At 41.6% G+C, this 26,510-nt stretch overlaps 1 protein-coding gene across 6 annotated transcripts in view; it reads left to right on the top strand.

The window, feature by feature from the left end:
• Positions 1 to 26,510, top strand: part of SHLD1 (shieldin complex subunit 1) — a 110,587-nt gene that overhangs the window by 76,299 nt on the left and 7,778 nt on the right. For 3 of the 6 annotated variants that reach the window (XM_060123867.1, XM_060123865.1, XM_060123868.1), the window contains one exon: positions 11,643 to 12,542. The exons of 1 other annotated variant lie outside the window; for it this stretch is intronic. In XM_060123867.1, the coding sequence (XP_059979850.1) occupies positions 11,643 to 12,085 (443 nt within the window). In that variant the 3' untranslated portion in view covers positions 12,086 to 12,542. Of the gene's footprint in view, positions 1 to 11,642; positions 12,543 to 15,546; positions 16,871 to 26,510 lie in introns of those variants that run through there. 2 more of the 6 variants (XM_060123866.1, XM_060123872.1) reach the window with 2 other exon arrangements.

Here is a 26,510-nt window from a genome sequence, read left to right on the forward strand (position 1 = left end):
TCTGTCACTCTCAGAAAGTCTTACTGCTGGTGTCAACACTGGAACTGGCTCAGTTTTGACAGGAATTCTGTTCTGTTCCTCTTTAAATCTTAAAAGTAGGAAATACTGGGGCTTCCCTGGTGGCGCAGTGTTTGAGAGTCCGCCTGCCGATGCCGGGTACACGGGTTCGTGCCTTGGTCCGGGAAGATCCCACATGATGCGGAGCCGCTAGGCCCGTGAGCCATGGCCGCTGAGCCTGCGCATCCGGAGCCTGTGCTCCACAACGGGAGAGGCCACAACAGTGAGAGGCCCGCGTACCACAAAAAAAAAAAAAAAAAAAAAAACTAGGAAATACTGACTTGTGGATTTGGACAGATTGTGAGTAGGCCCTCATTCTTCTTCAAGGAAAATGGATTGGGTTTCTGCTTCTCCAGCAAAGGGGAATGATCTTCTTGCTAAATATGTCTCCAGCAACACTTCAAGCATCATTTTTAAAGTGCTTACTTTTTTCTTACAGTGAAGGTTAAAGTTTCAAGCATCATCTTAATTAGCGGCTCACATTTAAATCAAGGCTGCTGAAGTAAACAGCCGTATTCAAAAATGGTAATGTTACCATAGCAACCCAAATCCAAATCATTTGCTTTTTCTGCTCACAATTGTTCCTTACTATCTAGGCCAGGATTTGAAGCAAATCTGCTGAAACATCCCATGTAAATGCGATTTTAAAAACCACCTGGGGGAAAAACACTTTAAAACACAGGCTTTAAATGTTACTGTGAAGCTCCTAATTTGCAATGGCTCCTGAAGGAGCTTAGGTCCCCTGTCTGATGGCCTCTCCTGGTCATCCCTTCTCAGGGCTCCTCGTACCCCCCCCCCAGACATGGACGGGGTCAATGGATCACAGTTCTTTTTTTTTAACAATCAGTGGATCACAGTTCTTTTTTTCTAACAATTTTTTAATTGAAAAAATTGATTTACAATGTTAATTTCTGTTGTACAGCAAAGTGATTCAGTTATACATATATATATATATATATATATATACATTTTAAAAATATTTTTTCCGTTATGGCTTATCTCAGGATATTAAATATAGTTCTCTGTGCTATACAGTAAGACCTTATCATTATCCATTCTATATGTAATAGTTTGCATCTGCTAACCCCAAACTCCCAGTTTATCCCTCCCCCACCCACCAGTCCCTTTGGCAACAAGTTTATTCTCTATGTCTGTGGGGACCACAGTTCTTGTTCCAACTGGAGCTAAACAGTTCTGGTCCAGAAAGTGAGAGAGTTGAACAAGGTAACTCCCCATGGCTTTTCCAGCTGTGAAAGGGTCAGGTTCTCTGTCCCATTAAGTTGGGCTAATCCTCAGTCTCATAGTAAAAAAGGGAATTGCTATGCATTTCTAGGATCCAAGCCTGTGGTCTCTAAATGTCAATTATGAATCAGCTCGGGAGGCTCTTGAACCCCTTGCCTCACCAACCCCTCACCAACGTGTAAAACCAGCAGCCATCCTCATTATGGCAAATGATAGTTACATGAAAATGATTTTAATTAAGAAAATTATTGAGCAGATTAACCTTTTTTTTGTGTTCTAGTTGCCAATCCCTGCATTAAAGGACTCTGGAGACTTGGTCCTATCTTAATTTTCTTGCCTGGAAAATGAGACTCAATAAGCTGGATGTGATCCCTGCCCCTGGATCAGGCTTGGTGTATGACTTTATTATTAAATCAAGTAGAAACATAATATCACTTTTTGGTAGTGATAAGCTGACACCAAGAGAATTGTTTTGCTTTAGAAGGTTTGCCATTAAAACAAAAACAGAACTTGAGGCTTCTCATGAAGTCTTTATTTCATCCTCACATTTTTTTTGTTTAATCCCCTTCAGACTGGAAAAAAACTAGTCATGAGATTAATTGGAGAAAAGTCAGAGAAAGATATTGTTTTCTTTATAATTCATTTTCTATGCCGTTAGAAAGAATATAGAAAAGAGACAAAAAACCAGAAAGAAAAATGGTAAAGAATATGAACAGGCAGTTCACAGTAAGGAAGCTCAAGTGACCAATAAGTATATGAAGAGCAGCTCAGCCATGCAAGTAATCAGGGAAATGTGAACCCAATAATGAGATACCGCTGGAAATGTCTGACAATATCAGGGTTTGGCAAAGCTGTGGAGAAACAGGAAAATCTAGACAGTGCTGGTGGGACTGTAAATGCTGCAACCACTTTGGAGAGTGATCTGGCAGGATCTAGTGAAATTGAAAACACGTTTCCTTCAACTCAGCAATTCCACTCCTGTATGTATTTCCAGAGAAAGTCTCACAAGTGCTCAAGGGCTCACTAAGGCCTTGTTTGTGATAGTGAAAAATTAGGCACAACCTACATGTCCTTCAGCAAGAGAATGGATGAAAACTAATGCAGCCTGTCCCTACATTCATATATATATATATATATATATATATATATATATATATATATCTCAATAATGGCTAGAAGTAAAACATCATAAGGTTGGGTGAAAAAAAGCAAAACTTTGTATATTGAAAATAAGATTAAAAAGATCATCACACATAAAGCAACACTCTGTCTTGCTTATGGATACATATATATGTAAGGTATAAAAATGGGCTGGAAGGAATCAATTTCTATGTAGGAATTTCTATTTCTATGTCAACTTTAATTGAATTGTTTAATTCTTCTTTAATAGGAAAAAGACTTGAAGCAAATATGACATATGTTAATTGTCAATCTGGAGTGGTGTGAACTTGGATATTATATAGATCCCTGTAATTTTCAGAACATTTTAATTTCTTTAGATAAAAACATAAAATGCCAAGGTAAAAGTAAGATAGCTTATGAATCAGACAGTAGAGATTGACCTTATTAATTGCCCTGGGCACCTACTATTAGGGCTGTTCACCTATCACACATATTTTTGTATTTTTCCAGCATTCATTTTATTTCTCACCAGTTGCCTTTTAGAGGTCTCTGTCCTCTGCCCATTGCATCTGTTCGTCATTAGGATGAAAGGTGACAGCATGGGTGATTCATCCAGTTTTTACTTTCAGATGTAAGTAAGTACAGACCTAGACTGTGGTTTCAAAAGCACCTGACCAGACCATCCATCCTTTGAGGTGTTAACTGGGATTAAATATCTTGATGTCCACACCTCCTTGGGCTCCCTTGTATGTGGTTTTTGTCCTTTAAAGGAACAGCTGCAAATTCTAAAGTGTATAAACCATCAGGCAAAAGGAGGCTTAAGCTGATTGATTTTTCTTGTCATTAATTTTACATTATTAATAAGATAGGAAGTAAGTAACAGGGCTGGTGTTATACCTTAAGGGGAGGGGGACAGTCAGATGAAACCAGAAAGAGGAATCTAAGCAAGCTGCTGATGGGGTAGAGTGAACTGAGGCCCTTCACTTGCAGGGCAGTAATAAAAAGGTTCTTGGACAGCAAGGGGGTAGGAGAAATACCAGGTATGAAAAAGAGGAGAAAGGAAAAGAGGATGGTCTTGGAGTACAGTAGAACAAATCCACAGAACGTTTAGCAAAAAAAAAGAAAGTCTGTAGGTACATTATTTATACCACAGACTGGGATTATTTCTGGCATCAAACTCAACCCCCCTGCCCCACCCCAGGTATGTGTGGTGGAACGTCTCACTGTTGACCAAAATATATCTGCCCCCTCCTTCAGCATCAGCTTATGTATGTAATTTATCATGATTCATGTATTCACACAGTGGATTGTGTAACCCAAGGCCCTTTAAAGAGTGAAAAAGGGTGCTATTAATAATTAATTGAGACAATAGGCACAAACTGGGGATTTCCTGGACAAACACCCCAGTCACGCTAGTGAATAGTGGTCACCCTAGTAATACACACATTTACATGTGCATTTGAAAGTAAAACTCATCAAATAAAACAAAGCATCAAAATTTTTAAAATGTATCTACCATGTGCTGGCCCTGGAGATACACCAGGTAACAAGAGAGACAAAAAACCTTGAGTAGGAGAAGATTGACAATAAACAAACAAATCATATATTATTAGGTACTAGTAGGTTTATATGGAAAGTATAAGGCAGACAAGGGAGATAAGGACAGCCAGGGTCTAGGGAGTGAAGGAAATGTAATTTTAAATAGTGTGCTCAAGGAAAGTATGGCAGACTGAATTATTGCTCACCAGTAATCTCTGCCTCTCCCTACAGGAGAATTTTTCTTCCTCATTCTTTTGAAATCAGGTTTGGCCATACAACTTAACATTGGCAATGATATGTGAACAGAAGTGACAGAGCTCTCCTGGTGACTGTCTGCTCCACTGTGCTCTTTTCCCTCTGCTATAGTCACTAAGCAATATTGAGGTAGTGGCTGCCCCAGTGGCCTGGCTTCCAGGGAAAGGGCAAGGATGATACAGATCCACTTGTAGTATGACACAGAGTGCAAGTAGTAAGAAACAATCCTTTGCTGTTTTATGAGATTTGGGGCTTGCTTGTTAAGTAGTATACCCTAGCCCATCCTGACTAATATAGAAGGCCTCACTGAGAAGGTAACATCTGAGTAGAGAACTGAAGGTTGTAAGGAAACAACTGTGCAGATATGTGGAAAAGGCATGTTCCACAGGGAGGAACAGCAAGTGCAAAGGTTTTGAAGAGGGAACATTCTTGATACGTTCCAGGATCAGGAAAGAAGCCAGGATGCAGAGGTATCAGCACCCTGCAGCCTGTGGGGCTGGAGGTAGGACTTATTCTTGTCCATCCAGTGATCCTGTTCAATCCTCTATTCCTCTAAAAGTATGGAGTGGGGAGGCAGGAATGAGAGGCATAGGAGAGGATATGAAGGAAAGGTAGGTGAGATCTGGAGCAGGAAGATGCAGCCTAGCAGAGTGGTGCCCCACATCCTTGGACCACAAACCCTAATATACTAAAATTGGTAGCTCACCCATGTAGAGACCTTGGGAGGCCTCTGACTGCTGTCATGAAGAAGATAAGTCAGTGCATCCAAAGTGTGCCCTCCTCCCATTCACCTTGTTCTCATGCCCGTGACTTTTTCTTAGAGCCTCCAACAGACAAACCAAGGCAGCAGGGTCACCCTTAGGAGTGTGCCATGCAGTGCCCTGAGAAAGGGGCAGCTTCCCCTCCAAGCAACATAGAAGACCATACAAACCACATGTTCCTTCTTTCCTTGAATCCTGATAATTCACCATATTTTTATTGTCTTAGAGTAGATTTCTTTCAGCTGTGTACAGCCTTGAAGCCACAGATCCCCCCAATTAGCAGTTGCTGGTAAAAGAAACTCTGGACAAATAGGCAGAGTGGGCGGCTATTGATGCTGCTGCCTGGAGGAGGCAGAGTTAAACGTCAAGCCCATTTAAAGGGAACCTGTTAAGGATGGAAGCTAAAATGTGCCGCAGAGGTCAAACCCCGCTGTGCACTTATCAGCCGCAGGAGTAGGCACAGAAGAGTTGCTGGAAGAAACCCCCATTAAATATCCGGGTTTCTGATGGCCAATGGCATTAATCTCAGAACACAGCCATTAATCTCAAATGCTCCATGCTAATTGACTGTCTCGGATTACTAAACTCAAATAACCTCTATAACTCCTCAAGATATAAAAATAGTTTTAGGTTTATAAGAATCTCAAATATCTATACGTTATCTCTTCTCTCCTTGGTCAAAAAAAAATTTAACAAATGGATGTTCTGGTGAATAGATGACCTGGAAGCAATGCATGCAAGAGCATTGTGGCGTCAAGCCCCATCCTTCTCTCTTCTTGCAAATCCTAAAGAAATCTATTCATGATGGAAAGCATATTGAAATAAAAAGGGAAATTCCACCCAATTTATGTAATGCCAAAATCATTAGGACTGGGGCCCTTACTGAGGAAAAAAAAAAAAAAAAAGCCATCTCAAGGTCTGAGAAGGAAGGAAAGCATGGTGCAAATAGGTGCCAGCAAGAAGGGCATTCACTATGCAGGGATCAGTAGCAAAGGTGCCTCGGGGAGCTCAAGGCAAATCAATCTATTACAATTCAGTGGGATTCAGCATTCACTTCCCACTCCTTCCAGAATCCTTTGAGCCAGTGTTGCTCTCTGTGGGTGGAGGGCACTACTGGCATTTGGGGGAAGGATGATTCTTTGATATATGGGACTGTTCTGTGCACTGTAGGATGTTTACATCCTTGATCCCACTCACTAAATGCAAGTAGCACTTTCCAGTCATTGATAAAATAACGTCCCCAGTCTGTCCCTAGAGTAGAGTGCCCAGTTGAGAGCCCTACAGGTCTGAGCTCTAACAACAGGTAGAATAAAGTGGGGTTTGAATATAGCCGTGAGGATGCTCCACTGAGCAGGAACTGACCAAGTTATCAGAGATCCATCTTCTGTCCATGTGTAGGTGCATCAGGAAAAGAAGTGATTGGCTTCGTATACTGGTGAAGAAACATTTAATATGTTTGGGTAAATTTAAATAATTTTTTTCATGATATAATGTTTTTTATTTGTACTATAAATGTTAATTAGAAATTCTTTAATGAAACGTTTACCTTTTTTGGAGATGGGTCAAGGGAATGGTGGGTACAAATAGCTAAGAAATAGTATGAGCCAATGTAAAAATAAGGAGTTGTTTGAAAGCCAGAACTGATCCTTGAACTATCTGAGAAATGAAATATCAGGATCCCAATGTCAAGTGTGAGCCTCACTACTAACTAGCTGTGCAACTTTTTAAACCCCTGTATCTCTCTGCCTGTTTCTCATCTGTGAAATCATTGCAGCAGGTTTCTTTACACATAAATAAAAATCAAAGCAAAACAAAACCCTTCAACTGCAACAGCAACAGGATAGAGCTGACGGAAAAGTTCATGTCTTAGAGAACAAATGGATTACTTTATATTAGAATAAAAATATTTTAAAATGATTTGGATGCCTTCCTCCCAGGATGGAGTGAGGAAGACAGCCTAGATGCCTCAGAGCCTCATTCTTGGTTGGATTTACTCCACCAGGACCATGCTTCACACCCAGTGGGAGCACAGTAAATGCTGAGTGAGTGCTGACACCTGCTTTATGCGGCATGCATGAATGGCAGTGCATTCCCTAGTAACTGAACAGCGTACAATAACTCTTAAGAATTTTTAGATTAAATTTACCCAAACATATTAAATGTTTAAATTTAACTTAAATGTTTTAAATTTAAATAATTTACCCAAACATTTAATATGCCCAAAAGGCCACAACAGCCACATAATTAGAGAGATGGCTTTGTAGTTGGAAGTAAAGCAAATTTTAAAAGGAAATCAAAGTCTGAAATGAACTGGAGGCAGTGTTCAAAAGAACTGATGTAGTAATTAACTCAATGCATATTGTCATTACTCTTCTGGAAAGGGGAAGGAGGGTTTCTTTGAAGATGAGCTGCTGTCTGCTTGACATTTGCATGTAAAATAGAGGAGACAGGCTAGTTTTTTAGGTTCTTTCGTGGATACTGAATTTCAAAAATTAAATGAAATATAACAGTGAGACACAGATGAAAAATTTTAAATCTGCATATCAAAGTTATTGACCAGTTACTTAATAAGTACACGCCCTGCTACTTGGAGTGTCACTGCTGAGCTCTCCTTCTCTCTCCCACTCTTCCCATTGACATTTCTCAGCCTCTGGCTTCCTGCCTTACCCCCCAGGACCAGATCATCTGTGGGGAAGAAGGTGGGAAGGAACACCTCATCCTGCCATGGTGGGACCCTTCCCCTTCCCCTTTCCTCTCGCCTCTCTAATGGCAGTACATTCGTTAGGTGAGTACATTTGCCAAGCCCTGGACTAAGACTGTTTGGTTTGTTTTAATGTTCAAGTAGGCCACCCAAAGAAATTTTAACAATTATTCCTCCAGAGGTTTGTTTTAATTTTTTTTTCTTGAAACAATCTCAAACTCAGAAAACTTGCAAGTACAAGTAACTTTTTTTTTCATGAATTATTTGAGAGTAAGCCACCAACCTGTTGCCCACCATCCTTGATTTTCCTACAAACAAGGACATTCTCCTACAAAGCTCAACGAAACCATCAAAATCAGGAAATTAACAGTGACACATTACTACCATCTCATCCCCAGACCCCGTTCATGGGGCCCAAGAATGTTCTGTAGAGCAAAAGGAGCCAGAGGAAATCATGTGCTGCATTTAGTTGTCCTGTCTCTATAGTCTCCTTCAGTCTGGAACAACTGCTTAGCCTTTCCTTGGTTTTCATGAACTTGGCACTTCTGAAGAGTACAGGCCATTTATTTCATAGAATGTCTCTTGATTTGGTTTTGTCTGCCACTTCCCCATATTGGTTCAGGTGATGCACCTTTGGCAGGACTATCCGAGAAGTGATGCTGGGTCTTCCCATTACACCTGGTCAGGTGGCACATGATTTTGATTTGTCCCGTTACTGATGGTGCTCATTTAGATCACTTGTGGATGGTGATATTTGCCACGCTTCTCCACTATATTTAAAGTTATTCTTTCTCCCTTTGTAACTAATAAGTATCTTATGGGGAGGTACTCTGAGGCTGTAAGTATCCCATTCCTCTTCAAACTTTCAATTATTTTATGGATTCATGGTTTTCTGTTTTAATAAATGGGTTATAATCTGTTAACTCTCATTATTTTGATGCTCAAGTTGTTCTAGATTTGGCCAAGGGATCCCTTTTGAGCCGGCCTCAGCTCCCCCTTGCTGTGCCCCCATCATTCTTCGAGCATTAGAGAATGGTGAGATGTCCAGGCTCATCTTGTACTTTCCCATCACCAGCCTGGAATCAGCCATTCTTCAAGGTGGGCTAAGTGCTTTGCATATATTATCTTAGCTAATTCTCACAACATGAGAATCATGAGCTGATAACTGGTAGTGTCTCCATTTTGCACACCAGGTGACTGAGTCTCAGAGATGTTAAGTAACTTAGTGTTGCACAACTTGAATTTGGCAGAGCAGGGATTTGAACTTGGGTCTGCTTGACTTTGGAGACTGTGTTACAGATCACTCTGCTTTAGATGATCCCCAGCTTTCCACTCTGTCTATCCACATCACCTTCCACGTTGTAGAACCTATTGACCTATATGGATAAGAAAGTTGCTATTGGAAAGTGTGCTCAGCATTCCAAGTGAGGTGGCCAGGAAGTCCTCTCCTGCAGTTTCTCTGACACAAGAACTGGAAAGAGGCCAGCCTCTGCCTCCCTCACCCTATGCCCATCCAGGAGGCTGCAGTTCAGCAATGGGCTTGTTGGGAGGAACTTAGGCAGAACTAAGCAGAAGCTCTTGGCATAGCAGCAGCAAAGGAAATTTATTTTCCTTTTTTAAAAATTTTATTTTATTTTTTAGGCTTGAGGGGCCTGGGACATAAACTAGGCTTGCTGAAATCCAGTGTAATGGAAGCCATCCCTGCCACTGAATTGTTTAAAAAGCATGGTCGCTGTTGTCTGTCCCAGGAGCCTGTCTGGCCACTCTGTGAATTCTCTCTCCTTCTGCCTCCAGGCTGGGTCTTAGGCTGCTGAAGGTACAGCCAGCTGGTAGAGGGGGATAATGACAACCAGCCATGGAGTAGTTTAGTTTCTGCTGCTTCTTGCCACATGGCCTTGTTCATTAACCCTCCTGTTTCCACAGTTTCTGATTCTGGTCCCTTCCTAATAAGAGTGCACGTAGCCTTCTCCAAAGAGGCACTCCTCACTAATTCTGCTACATGCTGATCCTTCCCTTACTCTGCATTTGCCTTTGCATCCACACTGTCCCCAGTCAATGTCATCACATCTTTGTGTATTTATGTATATCCTGTGAGTATTTTCCAGTTGTTTGATGTCTAGAAGTATGTCTCCTCTTCCTAGTTAAGGTCTAACTATCTCAGGTGAAGAACATGGTCTTCAGCATCCTCTGTTTACCTTGTAGCAACTTGTAATGAATTACATTTATATCATCACCTTGCTGTAAATGTGTGTTGAGTCAATGAATGCTTGTCCACGTGTGGCCCTGCGTGTGTCTCACAGAACGTGTGTCCACATTTTTTTGGATACTCTAATGCTTTGGATTATACTTCTCCATTCCCTGTATTACCATAGAAGTTCTAGGCAAGAGATCATTTAGTAAAACTCCTGTTTTGTAGATGAGAAAGCCAAAGCTCAGAAAGGTGTCATATCTACCTGGTAGTAAAACTAGAGTCAAAACCCCAAATTCTGCCTCCTTTTCTAAAACTTCACCCACTGCATCATTCAACATTCTTCATCATTAGCAAGTACAAATATTTTTTATTATAACTACTTGTTGAATTAGCAAGGGTGGGGTGTGTGTGGAGTTAAAGTTAGTAATTTAATAAAGCTTATATCAGGGTGAAAAAAGGAAAATATACTTTGATTTAAAGTATGAAATTTTAAAGAATAAACCTGGTAGTTTTATAAGGAATTCTACAACTTGCAAATTAAAAAAATATACATATATATATATATATTTAAAGAACAAAGATATGATATTGTAAAGAATATGTAATGCTTTTTTTTTTTTTTTTTTTTGTGGTACACGGGCCTCTCACTGTTGTGGCCTCTCCCGTTGTGGAGCACAGGCTCCGGACGCGCAAGCCCAGCGGCCAGGGCTCACAGGCCCAGCCGCTCTGCGGCACGTGGGATCTTCCCGGACCGGGGCACGAACCCGCGTCCCCTGCATCGGCAGGCGGACTCTCAACCACTGCGCCACCAGGGAAGCCCTGCAATGCTTTTTTATTAAGACTCACATAATAAGATCTAGTGTCAGAACTAATAACTATGGTGATTTCAGAGTAGTGTGTCTTAGGCTGCTCGGGCTGCCCTAACAAAGTACTGTAACCTGGGTGGCTCACACAACAGAAATGTATTTTCTCACAGTTCCAGAGGCTGAAAGTCTGAGATCAGGGTGCCACCATGGTCATGTTGTGGTTAGGACTGTCTTTCTGGCTTACAGAAGATCACTTTTTCATTGTGTCCTCACATGTTCACATGGCCTTTCCTTGGTTTTTTGCACATCTGGTGGGTAGTAGGAGGCAATAAGGAGAGAGAGGGGTCTCTTACTCTTCTTATAAGGCCTTCAGTCCTATCTGATTAGGGCCACACCCTTATGACCTCATTTAACCTTAATAACCTCCTAAAAGCCCCATCTCCAATTATAGTCACATTAAGGATTAGGCCTTCAACATATGAATTTTGGAGGGACACAATTTGTTCTATAGCATAATGATAAGCATAAATGGTATTTTAAAACATCTTCAACAAGCTCTAATATGAAACGAAAATAACTGTGATCTGTTGGCAACAGGATCACAGGTACTGCTGCTAATAAGTTTGTTGCCTACATTCATCATGGACGGAAATTCCTAATTTCAGGTAGAGGTTAATGAAAATAAGATAAGATTTTTCCCCCATACTAGTTCACAGCCACCCTGAATTTCTATATAAGGACTCCCAGGTTAAGAACCCCTGATACATGCAAGTATCTTACTTTGAGCAAACAAGTGGCATAATCCCAGGATAGTGGGAACAGGTTCTGAAATCAGCTGATTCTGTCCATTGCCAGTTACCCAGGAATAGTGAGTGTGTTAAATTGAAAAGAAATATCATCTGCTCCTGCCTTGCTTTCTGATATTTTAAAATATGTGTTTGAGTATTGGAATGTGTTTTGTCTTGCAGACGCTAGTAACTTAAATACTGAACAAAATGATTCCTGGACCTCTGAGTACTCCTGGCTTGACCCTTCTGGGAAGGGCCCACCAGAGACAAACGCAGAGGATGCCGGACTTCGGAAATCTCTGGACACATTCTATGAAGTATTTGGCCATCCACAGCCAGCCTCTGGAAATTCACTCTCCACATCTGTCTACCAGTGCCTTTCTCAGAAAATCAATGAACTGAAGGGCAAGGAGAACCAAAAGTACACCCTCCGCAGTTTTCAAATGGCGCAGGTCATCTTCAACCGGGACGGCTGCTCCATCTTACAGAAACATTCCAGGGACGCCCACTTTTACCCAACCAGAGAAGGAAGTGCGTCTCTGGAGGATGAAAAGCTGACCCCAGGACTTTCAAAAGAAATTATTCATTTCCTCTTGCAGCAGAACTTGAGGAAAGACCCATAACTGTTGCCTGGTGGTGAGAGCAAGCATATGGGGGGTAGCCCTGTGGCTGATACTGTTGGTGCATCACCCAGAACCCCTCAGGTGTCTTGCCAGCTCTGTGTGCCCAACCCCCAGCTAAGTGCTTTGCAGGCAAAGGCTGGCATCTGTGATCTGGTCCTGGAGCCAGTTCAGCCCAAATGGAGAGCCAGCAGTGTCTGGGGGTTTTATTGCCTCCATGGCCACCCCATCCTAAGGCTGGTGACCAACTGGTTTGCGAGTCTGAAAGTCCAGCTTCCTTGTCCCCAGGAAGGACATGCTCTGAGGCATGATTCAAGTTCCAGAGCTCTCCTCCTGATCAGGCCAAGGCTGGGGCTTCGCATGAAATCTCACTCTTGCCTGGCTCCTTCCTTCCCCTGTCCTTCTCTTACTCACTGGTGTCTCCTGGGAGCGTTTCCTTAATAAATCTCTTGCACCTGAACGCTTGACTCAGATTCTACTTCTGGAAGAAGCCGACCTAAGAGAATAGGCTTCCGTTCAATGAGGTTTTTTTCTTGTTTTTAATTTATTTATTTTATTTTTATTTATTTTTGGCTGTGTTGGGTCTTTCGTTGCTGCATGGGGTTTTTTCTCTAATTGCAGCGAGCGGGGGCTACTCTTTGTTGCGGTTCGCAGGCTTCTCATTGCGTTGTATTCTCTTGTTGTGGAGCATGGGCTCTAGGCACGCAGGCCTCAGTAGTTGTGGCACGCAGGCTCAGTAGTTGTGGCTCACGGGGTCTAGAGCGCAGGCTCAGTAGTTGTGGCGCACGGGCTTAGGTGCTCTGCGGCATGTGGGATCTTCCCGGACCAGGGCTCAAACCTGTGTCCCCTGCATTGGCGGGCGGATTCTTAACCACTGCACCACCAGGGAAGCCCTCAGTGAGTTTTTTTGAAGGGAACAAAGCCTTATGCTGAATCAAGTATAAGAATTTTACCAAATTGTAAAACTGTGGCCATGTGATTGGGAACGTATGTCCCCCAATAATACAAAGATTTAAATATGGTTCCAAAACGTGCATCACATCTTAATCATACCTTTGCCTCTCCAAAACCAGAGCTTCCTGTTTTATAACATTAACTGGGTATGGAAGGAACATTTGAGCCATCTAAAATAACAGCTAAGATTCGCACATTTTTTTTAAAAAAGGCTTTTCATCTCCACCAGATTGTAAACATGAAAGGTGAGAAAAAAAAAATGTGTACCACCCACCAAAGTATGTGTAAGATCACTTATGATAAGCTAGGCTGATGGATGCAAGCTTGTCAATTTGTGGTGGAAGAGAAAAAGGAATCCTTTGCCCAAGTGGACTCCTTCCTCTCATTATTTTTGTCTTCTGCCTGCCTGCTGCCAGCACCCTCTGTCACCCTCTGAATGGCTGGCCCCTCACCCCTGTCCTTCCCTTGCTTTGCCAGGGAGCAGCTTTATTTATTTATTTATTTTTAATTAAAAAAAAATTTTATTGGAGTATAGTTGATTTACAATGTTGTGTTAGTTTCAGGTGTACAACAAAGTGAATCAGTTATACATATACATATACTCCCTCTTTTTTAGATTCTTTTCCCATACAGGCCATTACAGAGTATTGAGTAGAGTTCCCTGTGCTGTATAGTAGTTCCTTTTTAGTTATCTATTTTATATATAGTAGTGTGTATATGTCAATCCCAATTTTCTAATTTATTCCTCCCCACCCTTACCCCCTGGTAACCATAAGTTTGTTTTCTACATCTGTAACTCTATTTCTGTTTTGTAGATAAGTTCATTTGTACCCTTTTTTAATATTTTTAATTTATTTTTAATTTTTTTATGTTTGGCTGCGTTGGGTCTTCATTGCTGCACTTGGGCTTTCTCTAGTTGAGGCGAGCTGGGGCTACTCTTCGTTGCGGTGCACAGGCTTCTCATTGGGGTGGCTTCTCTTGTTGTGGAGCATGGGCTCTAGGTGCACGGGCTTCAGTAGTTGTGGCACACGGACTTAGGTGCTCTGCGGCATGTGGGATCTTCCCGGACCAGGGATCAAACCTGTGTCCCCTGCATTGGCAGGCAGATTCTTAACCACCGTGCCACCAGGGAAGTCCCCTTACCCTTTTTTTAGATTCCACACATAAGTGATATCATATGATATTTGTCCTTCTCTGTCTAACTTCACTCAGTATGACAATCTCTAGGTCCATCCACGTTGCTGCAAATGGCATTATTTCATTCTTTTTTATGGAGCGCAGCTTTAAATAGCCTGAGCAGGCCTGTGCTGGCAGGTTCTCTGCTTCTCAGCTGTGTCCTGAATGTTCGTTTGAGATTTGGTTGGTAGAAGGACATCTCCTTGCACTGAGCTCCCTGAAATTGTAATCAGAAGCCTCGCACTAATCGCTGCGTAATCCCTCTCTCGAAGGTCCTTCGAACAAATTGTACTGACAGAAAGGGCTCTATCACTTGACTGGGGAACAGTGAGAGAAGCTGGAAATACTGAAAAATTAGATTTTGGGAAACTCTGGATGAAATTTAATTGGCATAAGACTCTGTAAGGTTTCCAGAAAGCAGATTATGCAAATAGATCAGCCTACATGTGTATGTTAAGAATGAGGGCACCCTCTCAGGCCAGGTCTCTTAGGGACTCTTGACTGGAGAGAGAAGCCCTTTTAAAAGTCAGGAATTACATAGTAAGGCTTCCAGCTTTGGGATGATTAGAGGTAGGAAGAATATCCACCTCGAAGGGCAGGCACCACTGGAAGGAGACCTAACAGAAAGGAAAGAGGAAATGAACATGTCCTTCAGAAAACAAGACTCCAGATCTTCCTCTGACAAGCAATCATCTGCATTTTCTCCAATTCAATTGCCCCCCCCCCAATAATTTTGAAACCAGGGAGACTTATAATTGAAAATCTACAGGTTGAATTTTGAAGTTGCTAGTTTTATTGTTTATTGATGTGTAGCAAATCCATAGATGCCCTTGAATGCTGTAGTCTTTAGCATTATTCTGTCACCAAAATATTGGACTTTAGTTTCCATGGCTACCAACAGAAGGAAACTAGATTATTTTCTACTGTTTTTGAAGGACAAAAGATACAAGCTATTTGAATTTCCATGCTGGGAAGCAGCAGCTTCTGTTTGGCAGTGAGATTTTAATATCAGCGAATTTGTAAACTTTATTAATATCAGTGCTGTGGCTGTTCAGAAAAAAGGTAAACTCTGAAAGCAGAGTATTTAGAAGTCTAAAAACCAGAATCACCTTAAGGTAAAAAAAGACTGTGGTGTGTGTTTACTTGTTTCTGAGTAAGTGCTTGTGACAGGTCAGTACAAAATATTTGATTCCCTGCAATCTCGCTCCTTAATTTGATCTTCATGCAGTTAGGATGGCATTTTCCATTTATCACTGTTTACCTTTAATGAAGACTAAGAGATAAGGATATTAAGGCTCTGGCCTCTGGCATCATTGTCTAATTCTGCCCTACAGATCACTTCACTGACATCATCCTCTGAACGTTCTATCTAAGATATCATCTGTGACCCATTTCAGAGATGTATGGGAGGATGGATTTGCTTGCAGGAACCTCAGAATTCTAAGGAAGAGAACTGCTACCAGTGTTTTAAGTCTGTGTAACTGTTATTCACTTCATTAATCTGTTTCTTTGCATGACCTATATATGTAATAGATTTTATTACCGGTAATTAGCACAAAACAATACAGTGATAGTTTTAAAACTTTTAAAAACTTACTTTTTAAACTTTTTATTGGTTACAATCACACAGAAAAGTGTTTATAAGTGAACATCTTGAAGATTTTTGCAAACTGAACCCACCTGTTAACCAGCGTCCCGCTCAGGCAGCAGACACTATCAGCTAGCCCAGGCTGAGCGGAGATTTTCAAAGAACTGATCAGAATGGTTTGCTCAGATCAACATTTCTCAAACCACTGGTTGTACACAAAAGAACTTTAGGTGCTAGATGGACAATGTTTATTTTCATTGTTATCTATTCATTTATAACTATAAAATATTATAACTACTATGTCTGATCTATGCTTTTACAGATATTACATAGGATGCACCTAATGTAAGTATTTAAAATTTTAAAATGAATTGAAGTAGTGAAAAATTAACTTAATAATAGTGTAGGTAACATTTAGATATATCAATAATTATGAAAGGTGGTATACTGGAAAATGACTAAAATTTGGAATACAGTGGGGTAATCTATGGTACTTTCTGTGTTCTATTCTCTATTCTACCATCTCTCTCCTGGAATACTACAAGGAAGTTCCATCAGGTCAAGACACATCCACCTTTTCCATTCTCTTTACCCTGCAGCCATAGTGCAAATCATTTTATTTTATTTTTTAGCCATACCACGTGGTTTGTGGGATCTTATTTCCCTGACCAGGGATGGAACCTGGGCACCCCCACCCCAGCAGTGGAAGGGTGGAGTCCTAACTACTAGACCACCAGGGAATTCCCAGTGCAAATCCTTTTAAAAAGCAAAATATGCATCAATAGCTAGCAAATTAAAGAGAAGGAGCTAGCCTTGTCAAATGTGAAAATGTTTCTAACTCTACAGTGATTAAAGCAACTAGAAAAGAAAGATAGATGAAGAATAATAGTTCAGCCCATAAATAGATATAAATGTAGATGGAAACTGAATATATGATGAAGGTAGCATTTCAAATCCATGAGGAAAAGTGGATTTTTTAGCAAATGGTCTTGGCACATTTGGCTCCCCACCCTGGGGGAGGAAAGGAAAAAAGGTTAGATTCTTCACCTCACTCCTGATATCAAAATGAATTCCAGATGGATTAAAGATTTCAAAATTTAAAAATAAAATCATAAAAATGTTAGAATAAAAAATGAGTGTATACATATACATATATGGAAAGAGCTATCTAGATATCTTGGAATAGAGAAGATCTTTCTAAGAATGGCACAAAACCTGAAAATCCTAAAGGAAAAATGTGATAAATTTGACTTTTTAGAAATATTAAAATTCTGCAGGCAAAAAATATTTAAGGTCATAAACAAGATCAAAATGAGGAAAAATACTGGGAACACATGTAATAAAGAGACTTTTTTAATAAACAGAATTCTTACAAATTATTAGAAATAAACCAAATGAAAAACCTGACAAAGGATATGAACTGATAGTTAAGAAAAAAGTATATATAAATGGCTAGTAAGCATAACAACCATACTCAAACACGAAGAACTGCAATTAATGAGGTTAAATTTTAATTTATTTAAATAAGATACCCTTAGTTGTTTTCGGTTTGTCTGTTTTTGTTTCTTGATTTTTGTATTTTGGAGGTGGTAAAAAGTTGGAAGGACTCTAGTTCTGGCAAGAGTACAGAGAGACAAGTGCTCTGATTGACTATCAAGGGGAAAGTAAAGTGGCAAAGCTTTTCTCAGGGCAATTTGGCAACTTCTATCAAAATGATGAAAGTCTACTTTCTTTGTCCCAACAGCAGGGAACCAGACCTGGAAGGTCTCCTGCTGTCATGGAGTTTACCCTCTAGTGGGTGACGGAACAGGCAAGGTAACTTCAAATAGTGAGAGGTGCTTTGGGGCAATAAAAGGGATGTAGTAGTGCCTGGGGTGGGTGCTTAGACTGGGTGGTCTGAGAAGGACTCTGAAGAAGTGCCATTTGAACTAAGAGCTGCAAGGTTCCCCAGAGCCAGCCACACAGAGGCTGGAGCATCCAGGCAGAGGGAATGGCATGTGCGAAATCAGTGTGAAACAGCCTGGTATGAGCTCTGAGTGCCCAGATGGAAGGAGGTCCCTGGGGCTAGAGCACAGTCTGCAGAGGGCAGAGTGGTAGATGAGTTTTGTAAGCAGGGGGAGGCCTTTTAAGCCCAGATGAGGAATTAGAATTTTATTCTAAAGACAGTGGGACTTGAAGATTTTAAGCAAAATTAAGATAAGTTGCCATATTCATGGAAGTTTTTAAAATTTATTTATTTATTTGGCTGCATTGGGTCTTGGTTGCAGCATGTGGCATCCTTCCGTTGTGGCGCACGGGCTCTTCGTTGCGGTGCACAAGCTTCTCTAGTTGCAGCTCACGGGCTTCTCTCTAGTTGTGGCATGCAGGCACCAGAGCACACGGTCTCAGTAGTTGTGGCACGTGGGCTTAGTTGTCCCTCGGCATGTGGGATCTTAGTTCCCTAACCAGGGATCGAACCCGCATCCCCTGCACTGGAAGGCAGATTCTTAACCACTGGACCACCAGGGAAGTCCCCATGGGAATTTAGTCTGTGTTAAGGGCAACATTTCAAAACGCTGGTAAATGTTGAATCACCTAAATATTCTATAAATGGTGAGATCTCCACCTCACAATATACACAAAAATAAAGTCCAGATGATTAAAGATCTAAGTGCAAAAAAAAAAAAAAACCTCTATAGAATTGCAGATGACAATAAAGATAAGTTTTTTAATAATCTTTGCATGAGAAAGCACTTCCTAAAATAGATAGCAATGCAAAACAATGAAAGACTGACAGTTATGACTACATAAAAGTAAAAAACTTTGAAAGATATCATAAATATGTGATAATGGTATTATGGTTTTGTAAAAAAAAAGATGTATACTGGAGGATTTAGGGTAAATGTCTTAATGTCTATAATTTTTTATTAAATTAAAAAAATTATAATACTTAAAATACTTTATCAGAAACAAGATAATGAAACAAATATGACAAAATGTTATCAGTTACCACATCTAGGTAATGAGTTTATGGAGATTCACTAGTCTTTCTACTTTTCTATGTATGAAATCTTAATAATAGAAAAAAAATTTTATTTAAAAAAGAAGGAAAGAAAGGTTGAAAGACAAGAGACAGACTTGAGAAAAAATTTGCTCAGATATTAACAAACAAGAGTTTAATGTTGTAATATATGAAGAGTTTCTGTAAATAAATGCTAAAATGGCAAATGAATAGAAAGATGAACTAAGAGTATGAACAGGTACTTCACAGAAGAAATGCAAATTGTTAGTAAATATTGTGGGCAAAAAGCATTGCCTGGCATTTCAGTAAACAATGACTGTTGCAGCCATCACACCCTCAGCCAAGGCAGCCGCCCTGATGGTGCACCCTGAGGGGAACTCAGTACAGAGAAAAACTAGATGCTGGCCCTTCGTAGTTAAGGTGCATATCAAAGGAATAATTTCAATGAGCCCAGACTCTTGCACCTTCCCATACTAAAGCACTAAAATCATTAACTTGAAATGTCTGGTTTTGGGGATTAGCAGTAATCTTTTGATGTTCAACTACATGTTTTGCTTTGTGTTTTTCAGCAAAAACTCCTATATATCCTGGCTCCTCCCTTAGCTCTTTGGAACAGTTCCCCAGAGCTATCTGGGAGGCTGCCTTCCCAGGCTATAGTCCTCAGTAAGTTCCCTGAATAAAACATAATTCGCAACTGTTAGGTTGTGCATTTTTTTCTCAGGGGACAGTATGAATAGCCGCTTGATGTAAGTTATCACAGAAGTGCAGTTTTTAGGGACTTCCCTGGTGGCACAGTGGTTAAGAATCCACCTGCCAATGCAGGGGACACAGGTTCCATCCCTGGTCTGGGAAGATCCCACATTCCACAGAGCAACTAAGACTGTGAGCCACAACTACTGAGCCTGAGCTCTAGAGCCTGTGCGCCAGAACTGCTGAAGCCCATGCAGAGCAACTACTGAAGCCCGCGCGCCTAGAGCTCACGCTCAACAAGAGAAGCCACTGCAATGAGAAGCCCACACCTGCAACAAAGAGTAGTCCCTGCTCGCTGCAACTAGAGAAAGCCTGTGCACAGCAATGAAGACGCAATGCAGCCAAGAAAAAAGAAATGCAGTTTTTGGGCTTCCCTGGTGGCGCAGTGGTTGAGAGTCTGCCTGCCGATGCAGGGGACACGGGTTCGTGCCCTGGTCTGGGAAGATCCCACATGCCACGGAGCGGCTAGGCCCGTGAGCCATGGCCGCTGAGCCTGTGCGTCTGGAGCCTGTGCTCCGCAATGGGAGAGGCCACAGCAGTGAGCAAAAAAAAAAAAAAAAAAGAAATGCAGTTTTTAAAAAGTGTTGCCATTTTAGAATATATATGATTGGTAAGAAATTGAAAAGATCAACCCCGTGAAGTGTTAACAAAGGTGTGGGGACATGGCAATCCAAAATGAAAGCATGTATTACCTTTGCAATGAAATAAATAACTGAAAAATTAAAAATATAGACCCAACCTTGCCACTTGCCTTCCATGCTTCTCGCTGCCCTTGGTCTAGCAGTTGGTCCTGCCCATCCCAGGGCTTCACCCTTACTCTCTTTGCTGCAGCCACAGTGGCTTCTCAGTTGCTCAACATGCCACCTCCTTAACCAACAGGTTTTGGGTAGGACTGTGGATTCCTTAATAAGTGTCAACCATCATTTCAAACACCCCTGTTACTGGCCCAGTTTTACAGATGGGGAAACAGAGGCACAGAGAACTAATAGGTAGTGGAGGTGGTGTCAGAGCCCATACTTAACCCCAAGCTATCCTTCTCTGCTTCCTGCTCCAGAATGCTGACCTTCCTCCCACCCCAGGGCCACCCACAGTGTGTCTTCCTCAGAGAAGCCTTCTGGGACCGCTCCCTCCCACCTTCCCTTATGGGAGGGGCTACCTTCCATAGGTGATGGATACAGCACAGAGCATCACCTTCATAACTTGATTACACCAAACAAATGTAACGATGTGGTACATGGTTTAAGTCTCTTCCCACCTCTCCATCTCCCACCCCCACCAAAGGAACATGAGCTCTATCTTGTTCACCCATGCCTAGCACATCCAGGCTGGCAAACAGCGATACTTATTTATATTTATAAAATAAAATGTAGGAAATGTCTGTATTGTTTAGAGATGTGTTCTGAAGGATTCAGCGGTAAAACATTTTGATGGTTGTAATTTACTTTAAAATACTTCAGTGGAAGCAAGATGAAGCAGATACGATCAATTTCATTCACATGTTGGTTTGTGTATATCCAAGTAAATGACAAGCCAGTTTGCTTTTGTCTGCATTTTTACTCAAAACATTTTTTTATTCCTTTCCTCTCTCTATTCCCATTCTCCCAGGTTACTTTGCAGTGGCTGACTCTCTCAGACTCTTCTTTCTTTTCCAGGGGAAAACCACTTTCCCTATCTGTCAGAGAGCACAATCTCTATGAGCAAGTTTACATTCAGAGAAAGCCCATGTTTTTTGTTTTTAATTTTTACTTTATACTGGAGTATAGTTGACTTACCATCCACAATATATTTTTTAAAATGTATACAACTTAATAGAAAATTAAACAAACAACCCAATTAAAAAATGGAGAGAGGATCTGAATAGACATTTTTCCAAAGAAGACATACAAATGGCCAACAGGTACAGGAAAAGGTGCTCAACATCACAATCATCAGGGAAATGCAAATCAAAACTACAATAAAATATCACCTCACACCTGTAAGAATGGCTATTATCAAAAAGACAAGAAATAACAAGTGTTGGCAAGGACGTGGAAAAAAGGGAACCCTGATGTACTGCCAGAGGGAATGCAAATTAGTGCAGCCACCATGGAAAACAGTGAGGAGGTTCCTCAAAAAATTAAAACTAGAACTACTATATAACCCAGCAGTTCCACGTCTTGGTATCCATCCAAAGGAAACAAAATCCCTATCTTGAAAATATATCTATAACCCAGTGTTCAATGCAGCACCACCCACAAAGCCAAGACATGGAAACAACAAGAGTTCATCAAGAGATGAATGGGTTTTTTAAAATGTGGCATATATACAGTCAAATATTAGTCATAAAAAGAAGGAAATCCTGCCATTTGTGACAACATGGATGGATCTTGAGGGCATCACACTAAGTGAAGTCAGGCAGAGAAAGACAAATACCAATACTGTATGATCTCACTTATATGTGAAATCCAAAAAAAAAAACCCAAAGGTGAGACCAGAGCCACAGATAGAGAACATATTGATGATTGCCAGAGGCAGTGGGTGAAATGGGTGAAGGTAGTCAAAAGCTACAAATTTCCAATTATAAAATAAGTCATGGGGATGTAACATACAACATGGTGAGCAGAGTTAATACTACTGTATTACATACTTGAAAGTTGCTGGGAGATCCTTTTTTTTTTTTTTTTTTTTAACCAGTCATCTTTTATTGTTAATTTTCCATTAGGACATGAGAGGATTCAGGGCTGCCAGGCAAAGGTCATGGTCAGAAATGTAGAGTGTGCCCTCTTCAGTGGTAGTCATTTGGCTACTCATGTTTATGGAAGATTTCTTTTCTTTTTACCTTATTCCTTCATCTGCAGCATATTCCTCTGTCATCTCATTTTGTCTAATTTACTGTGTTTGTGGTCTCCTTTCTGCAGGCTGCAGGGTCATAGTTCCTCTTGCTTCTGGTCTCTGCCCCAGTGGGTGAGATTCGTCCAGGGGCTTATGTAGGCTTCCTGGTGGGAGGGATTGGTGCCTGTGCTCTGGTGGGTGGAGCTGGGTCTTGTCCCTCTGGTGCGCAGGGCTGTGTCAAGGGGTGTGTTTTGAGGTGTCCGTGAGCTTAGTACAACTTTAGGCTGATGGGTGATGGGTGGGGCTGTGTTCTTGTCTTGCTGGTTGTTTGGCATGAGGCGTCCTGCACTGGAGCTTGCAGGCTGTTGGGTGGAGCTGGGTCTTGGTGCCGAGATGGGGGACCTCCAGGAGAGCTCACGCCAATTAATATTCCCTGGGGCCAGGAATTCTCTGGTGGTCCAGCGGCCAGGACTGGTACTCCCACCACAGGGGCTCAGATTTGACCCCCAGCTGGGGAACCAAGACCCCAAAATCTGGGATCGTAGTTCCATGAGCAGAGATCGAACTCAGGCCCTAGCTAGTGAAAGTGTGGAGTCCTAACCATGGGACCGCCAGGGAACTCACATGTTTAATTTCCTTGTAAGAATGGCAGTAGTTGAAAAGCACGTAAGCTGCCAGCACCATAGAAAGCCCAGCAACACTCCCCTTCTTCACGTTAAAATACTGTGGTAATACTGGTAATAACCTCTTTGAAATGCTCCAGCAATGTATTTAGGGATGAAATCCTGCATTAGTACCCAGTGTGGCAGCTCCCCTAATTTGACATCCAGGAACTTCTCCTTCAGTGGTACGACTGATGCCATCTTGGAGTCCTGGCTGTCTGCTCCAATATGAACTCTTCCGTGTTGAGCAAGGTTTGAGGCATAACTAAAGGCCTTCCCACATTCTTTATCTTCATAGAGTTTCTCACCACTATGAATTCTCTGATGCAGAAAGAGATGAACATTTTCCAGATATAAAAGTTTTTCTATCGCTGATTATTTTATAACTTGAATACAAATCTGTACTCCAGCTTCTTGTTTCTTCCCTCACAACCATCCAGGGTTCTTTCCCTGGCTCCAATAAAACAATTGTGTCTGGCTTATAAATGGAATGGCCCACTGAGACCAAGTTACTATAGTTCTCCATCATCACATCCCAGTACAACTTCTTTTGAACAGGGTCGAGAAATTCCCACTCATGCTGACAGAACTCTATGGCCACATCCCTGAATGTTATTGGTCCATGGGCCATGATTTTAGACCTTCCAGAGCTGATCAGTTCTCATGGTTCATTTACCAGAAAAACACAGTGTTCAGAAAACCCAAACTGTCCCTTGCGGGCTTGGGCTACCTCTGCACAGTCGTTTCTGTGGCGACCTATGCCAGTTTCTTGCTTGGATGAAGAAAGTCCATGTTAAGGAGACCGAAATGACAGCCCCTTTGGGATAAATGATTCTCTCAGGAAATAGGCTTGTAGACCAGACTCAAGCCTGCTTACCTGCTTGCAGCCCACTGGCCTTATTCTCTCATTGCTTTTTTCTTAAATACCTGAAAGCTGTGCGTTGGAGAAAGTGGTTTTACCAGCAGCTGAAGCAAGAATTCTACAAATCCACCCAAGTGAATCCTTTCCAACTGCTGTCTCTCTGGGTAGTGCATTCACAGAAGACACAAGACTCAGGACCCCTCTGTCACTGTTATTTTTTCCTCGGCCTCCTTCAGCATTTGCAGCTTAATGTCAGATGCCTTAAGCACACTTTATTATTTTATGAGAATGTAGTTCATGTGTATTCGAGCTGTGAAAGCGTTCTGGTTACCTTTGCCAGATACCCCTGGGATCCTGATTAATGCTTGCCCCACTGACTCTCTAGAAGGTGTGTGGCCCATTTGGATATAAGGTGTGGAATTCTCAGATGCTCTGGTTCAAGAACTCCTGGCAGCAAGGATGCAGTGCCTAACCCTCCCGTGATTTTTCACATTCTCTCCCCACTGTCTTGTATCCTCAGCCTTCTCCCATTTCCTCTCACTTTTCCATCATGTATTTCCAGGTTTCCTTTATCTTAAAAAAAAGAATTACACACACACACACACACACACACACACACACACCCATACACACACAGCAAAAAAAAAAAACCCTTCATTTAATGATGTTAGCTCTGTCCAGCTCCTCTTCTTCCCTTTGCTTCCATCTTCTGGACCAAGGAAATAGCTAAGACACAAGTTGCTGGAATTTGGAAACAGAGAAGACCCTGAGATGGCTCTGCTGCTGTTCACCCCCAAGCATGTCACTTAACCTCTCTGGGCCTGAATTTACTTATCTGCAAATTGTAGATAATAGGTGATTGTTATGTCTCAAAGTCTTTATGAGGCTCTCATAAGTTAATGAATATTCAACATATCTTAATATAAAACATGCCTGAAAGCCCTTTGTAAATTATAGAGCACAGTGAAATTGTGAATTTGTAAGAATGGCAGTAATGTTCTGTGCTCACTAGTTCATCATCCCTTTCTAATCTGGCCTCTACCCTACTGCTGCTCAGTTGAAGCCCCTTTCAGCCATGACTGTGACTAGCACCTTCCCCCCTTGAAAGTAAGGCCATTTTTAGTCACCCCCTCAAATCCCAGCGGAGCCTTTAATGTCCCATAGTAAGGAGTGGTTAGATAGATTATGGCATATCCACATTATGGACCACTATGCAGCTGTAAAAGAATGAGGAAGTTCTTTTTATTCTGATGTAGAAAGATCTCCAAACTCTATTATTAACTGGAAAACAAAAGCAAGGAGAAAAAGAGTCTATGCAGTAAATTACCATTTGTGTGGGGGAAATGGAGGCAAAAGAGAAATGTTTGTGGATGCGTAAAATATCTTTGGAGACATGCAGAAGAAACATAACTCTTGCTGCCTCTGTGAAGAAGAGCTGGGGAGCTGGGGAATCTATATCCAAAAGTACATCTATTAGCTTTGTAATAAACAGAAGACTGGTCCCCAAAGGTGTCCATGACCTAATCCCTGAAACCTGGGAATATGTTACCTTATGTGGCAAAAAGGACTTTGCAGATATGATTGGTATGATTCAGTTAAGGATCTTGAAATGAAAAGGTCATCCTGGATTGTCCAGGTAGACCTGATATCATCACAAGTGCCCTTATATAGGGGAGGCAGGAGTTTGAGAGTCAGAGAAGGAGATGTGATGATGGAAGCAGAGGTCAAAGTGATGCCATTGCTGGAAGGGGACCACAGATAGCATTCTTTGGAAAGGCAAAGAATGGATTCTCCCCAGAGCCTCTGGAAGGAATGCAGCCCCAAGATAATATATTTGTGTTGTTTTAAGCCACTAAGGTTGTGGTAATTTATTACAGCAGCAGTCAGCAGCTAATACAGTGTCTTAAACAAACACATTTGCTCAAAATCCTGAGGCAGCTACCAGTTCCAGGAGAAGATGATATAGACTCATTTTTCCTGGCTCCTCCCCTCTAAAAACAGCCAAATGCCATGGAAAGAATTCGACAGACAATCCTACTCTGAAGGACTCTTAAAGATGGAAAGAAGAAAAAGGACTGGCTGGGGACCTCATGTCTTGAAGAACAACACCACGGTGAATTCTCTGAGTGTTCTTTTATCTTCCATAGATCCTGAGTACCAGCCAACCTGAAACCTGAAACCAACAACAGACAACAGATTTAAAAAAAAACAAAAACAATGGACAAAAAGAGAGAGAGAAAGAAAGAGCAAGAGAAAGCAAGCAAGCAAGAAAGAGACGGAAGGAAGGAAGGAAGGAAAGAAGGAGAGGAGGAAGGAAGAAAAGTCTGTTCTCTCTGGCTAAAGGACCAGGAAAAGAGAATGATACCAAAGCCTTAGTGGGGAGACTCATACCCTGTGGTAGTAGCAGGACCAACCCGCTCACAGCAGCAGCAAGAAGCAGAAATGAATTTCCAACCCATCCCTCACCCCACAGTCACAGTCAGCAGCAGACTGACCTGCCCATAGTGGTGGTAACAGCAAAATGCAGGTCGGCCAACCCATCCCATGCCCTACCCTCCCACCCCAAACAACAGTCGACCCAATCTGCCCACATCGGTGGAAACAGAGAAACCCAGGAACCAAGC

This window comes from Lagenorhynchus albirostris, chromosome 15 (genome assembly GCF_949774975.1).
Source record: "Lagenorhynchus albirostris chromosome 15, mLagAlb1.1, whole genome shotgun sequence".
Classification (NCBI taxonomy): Eukaryota; Metazoa; Chordata; class Mammalia; order Artiodactyla; family Delphinidae; genus Lagenorhynchus; species Lagenorhynchus albirostris.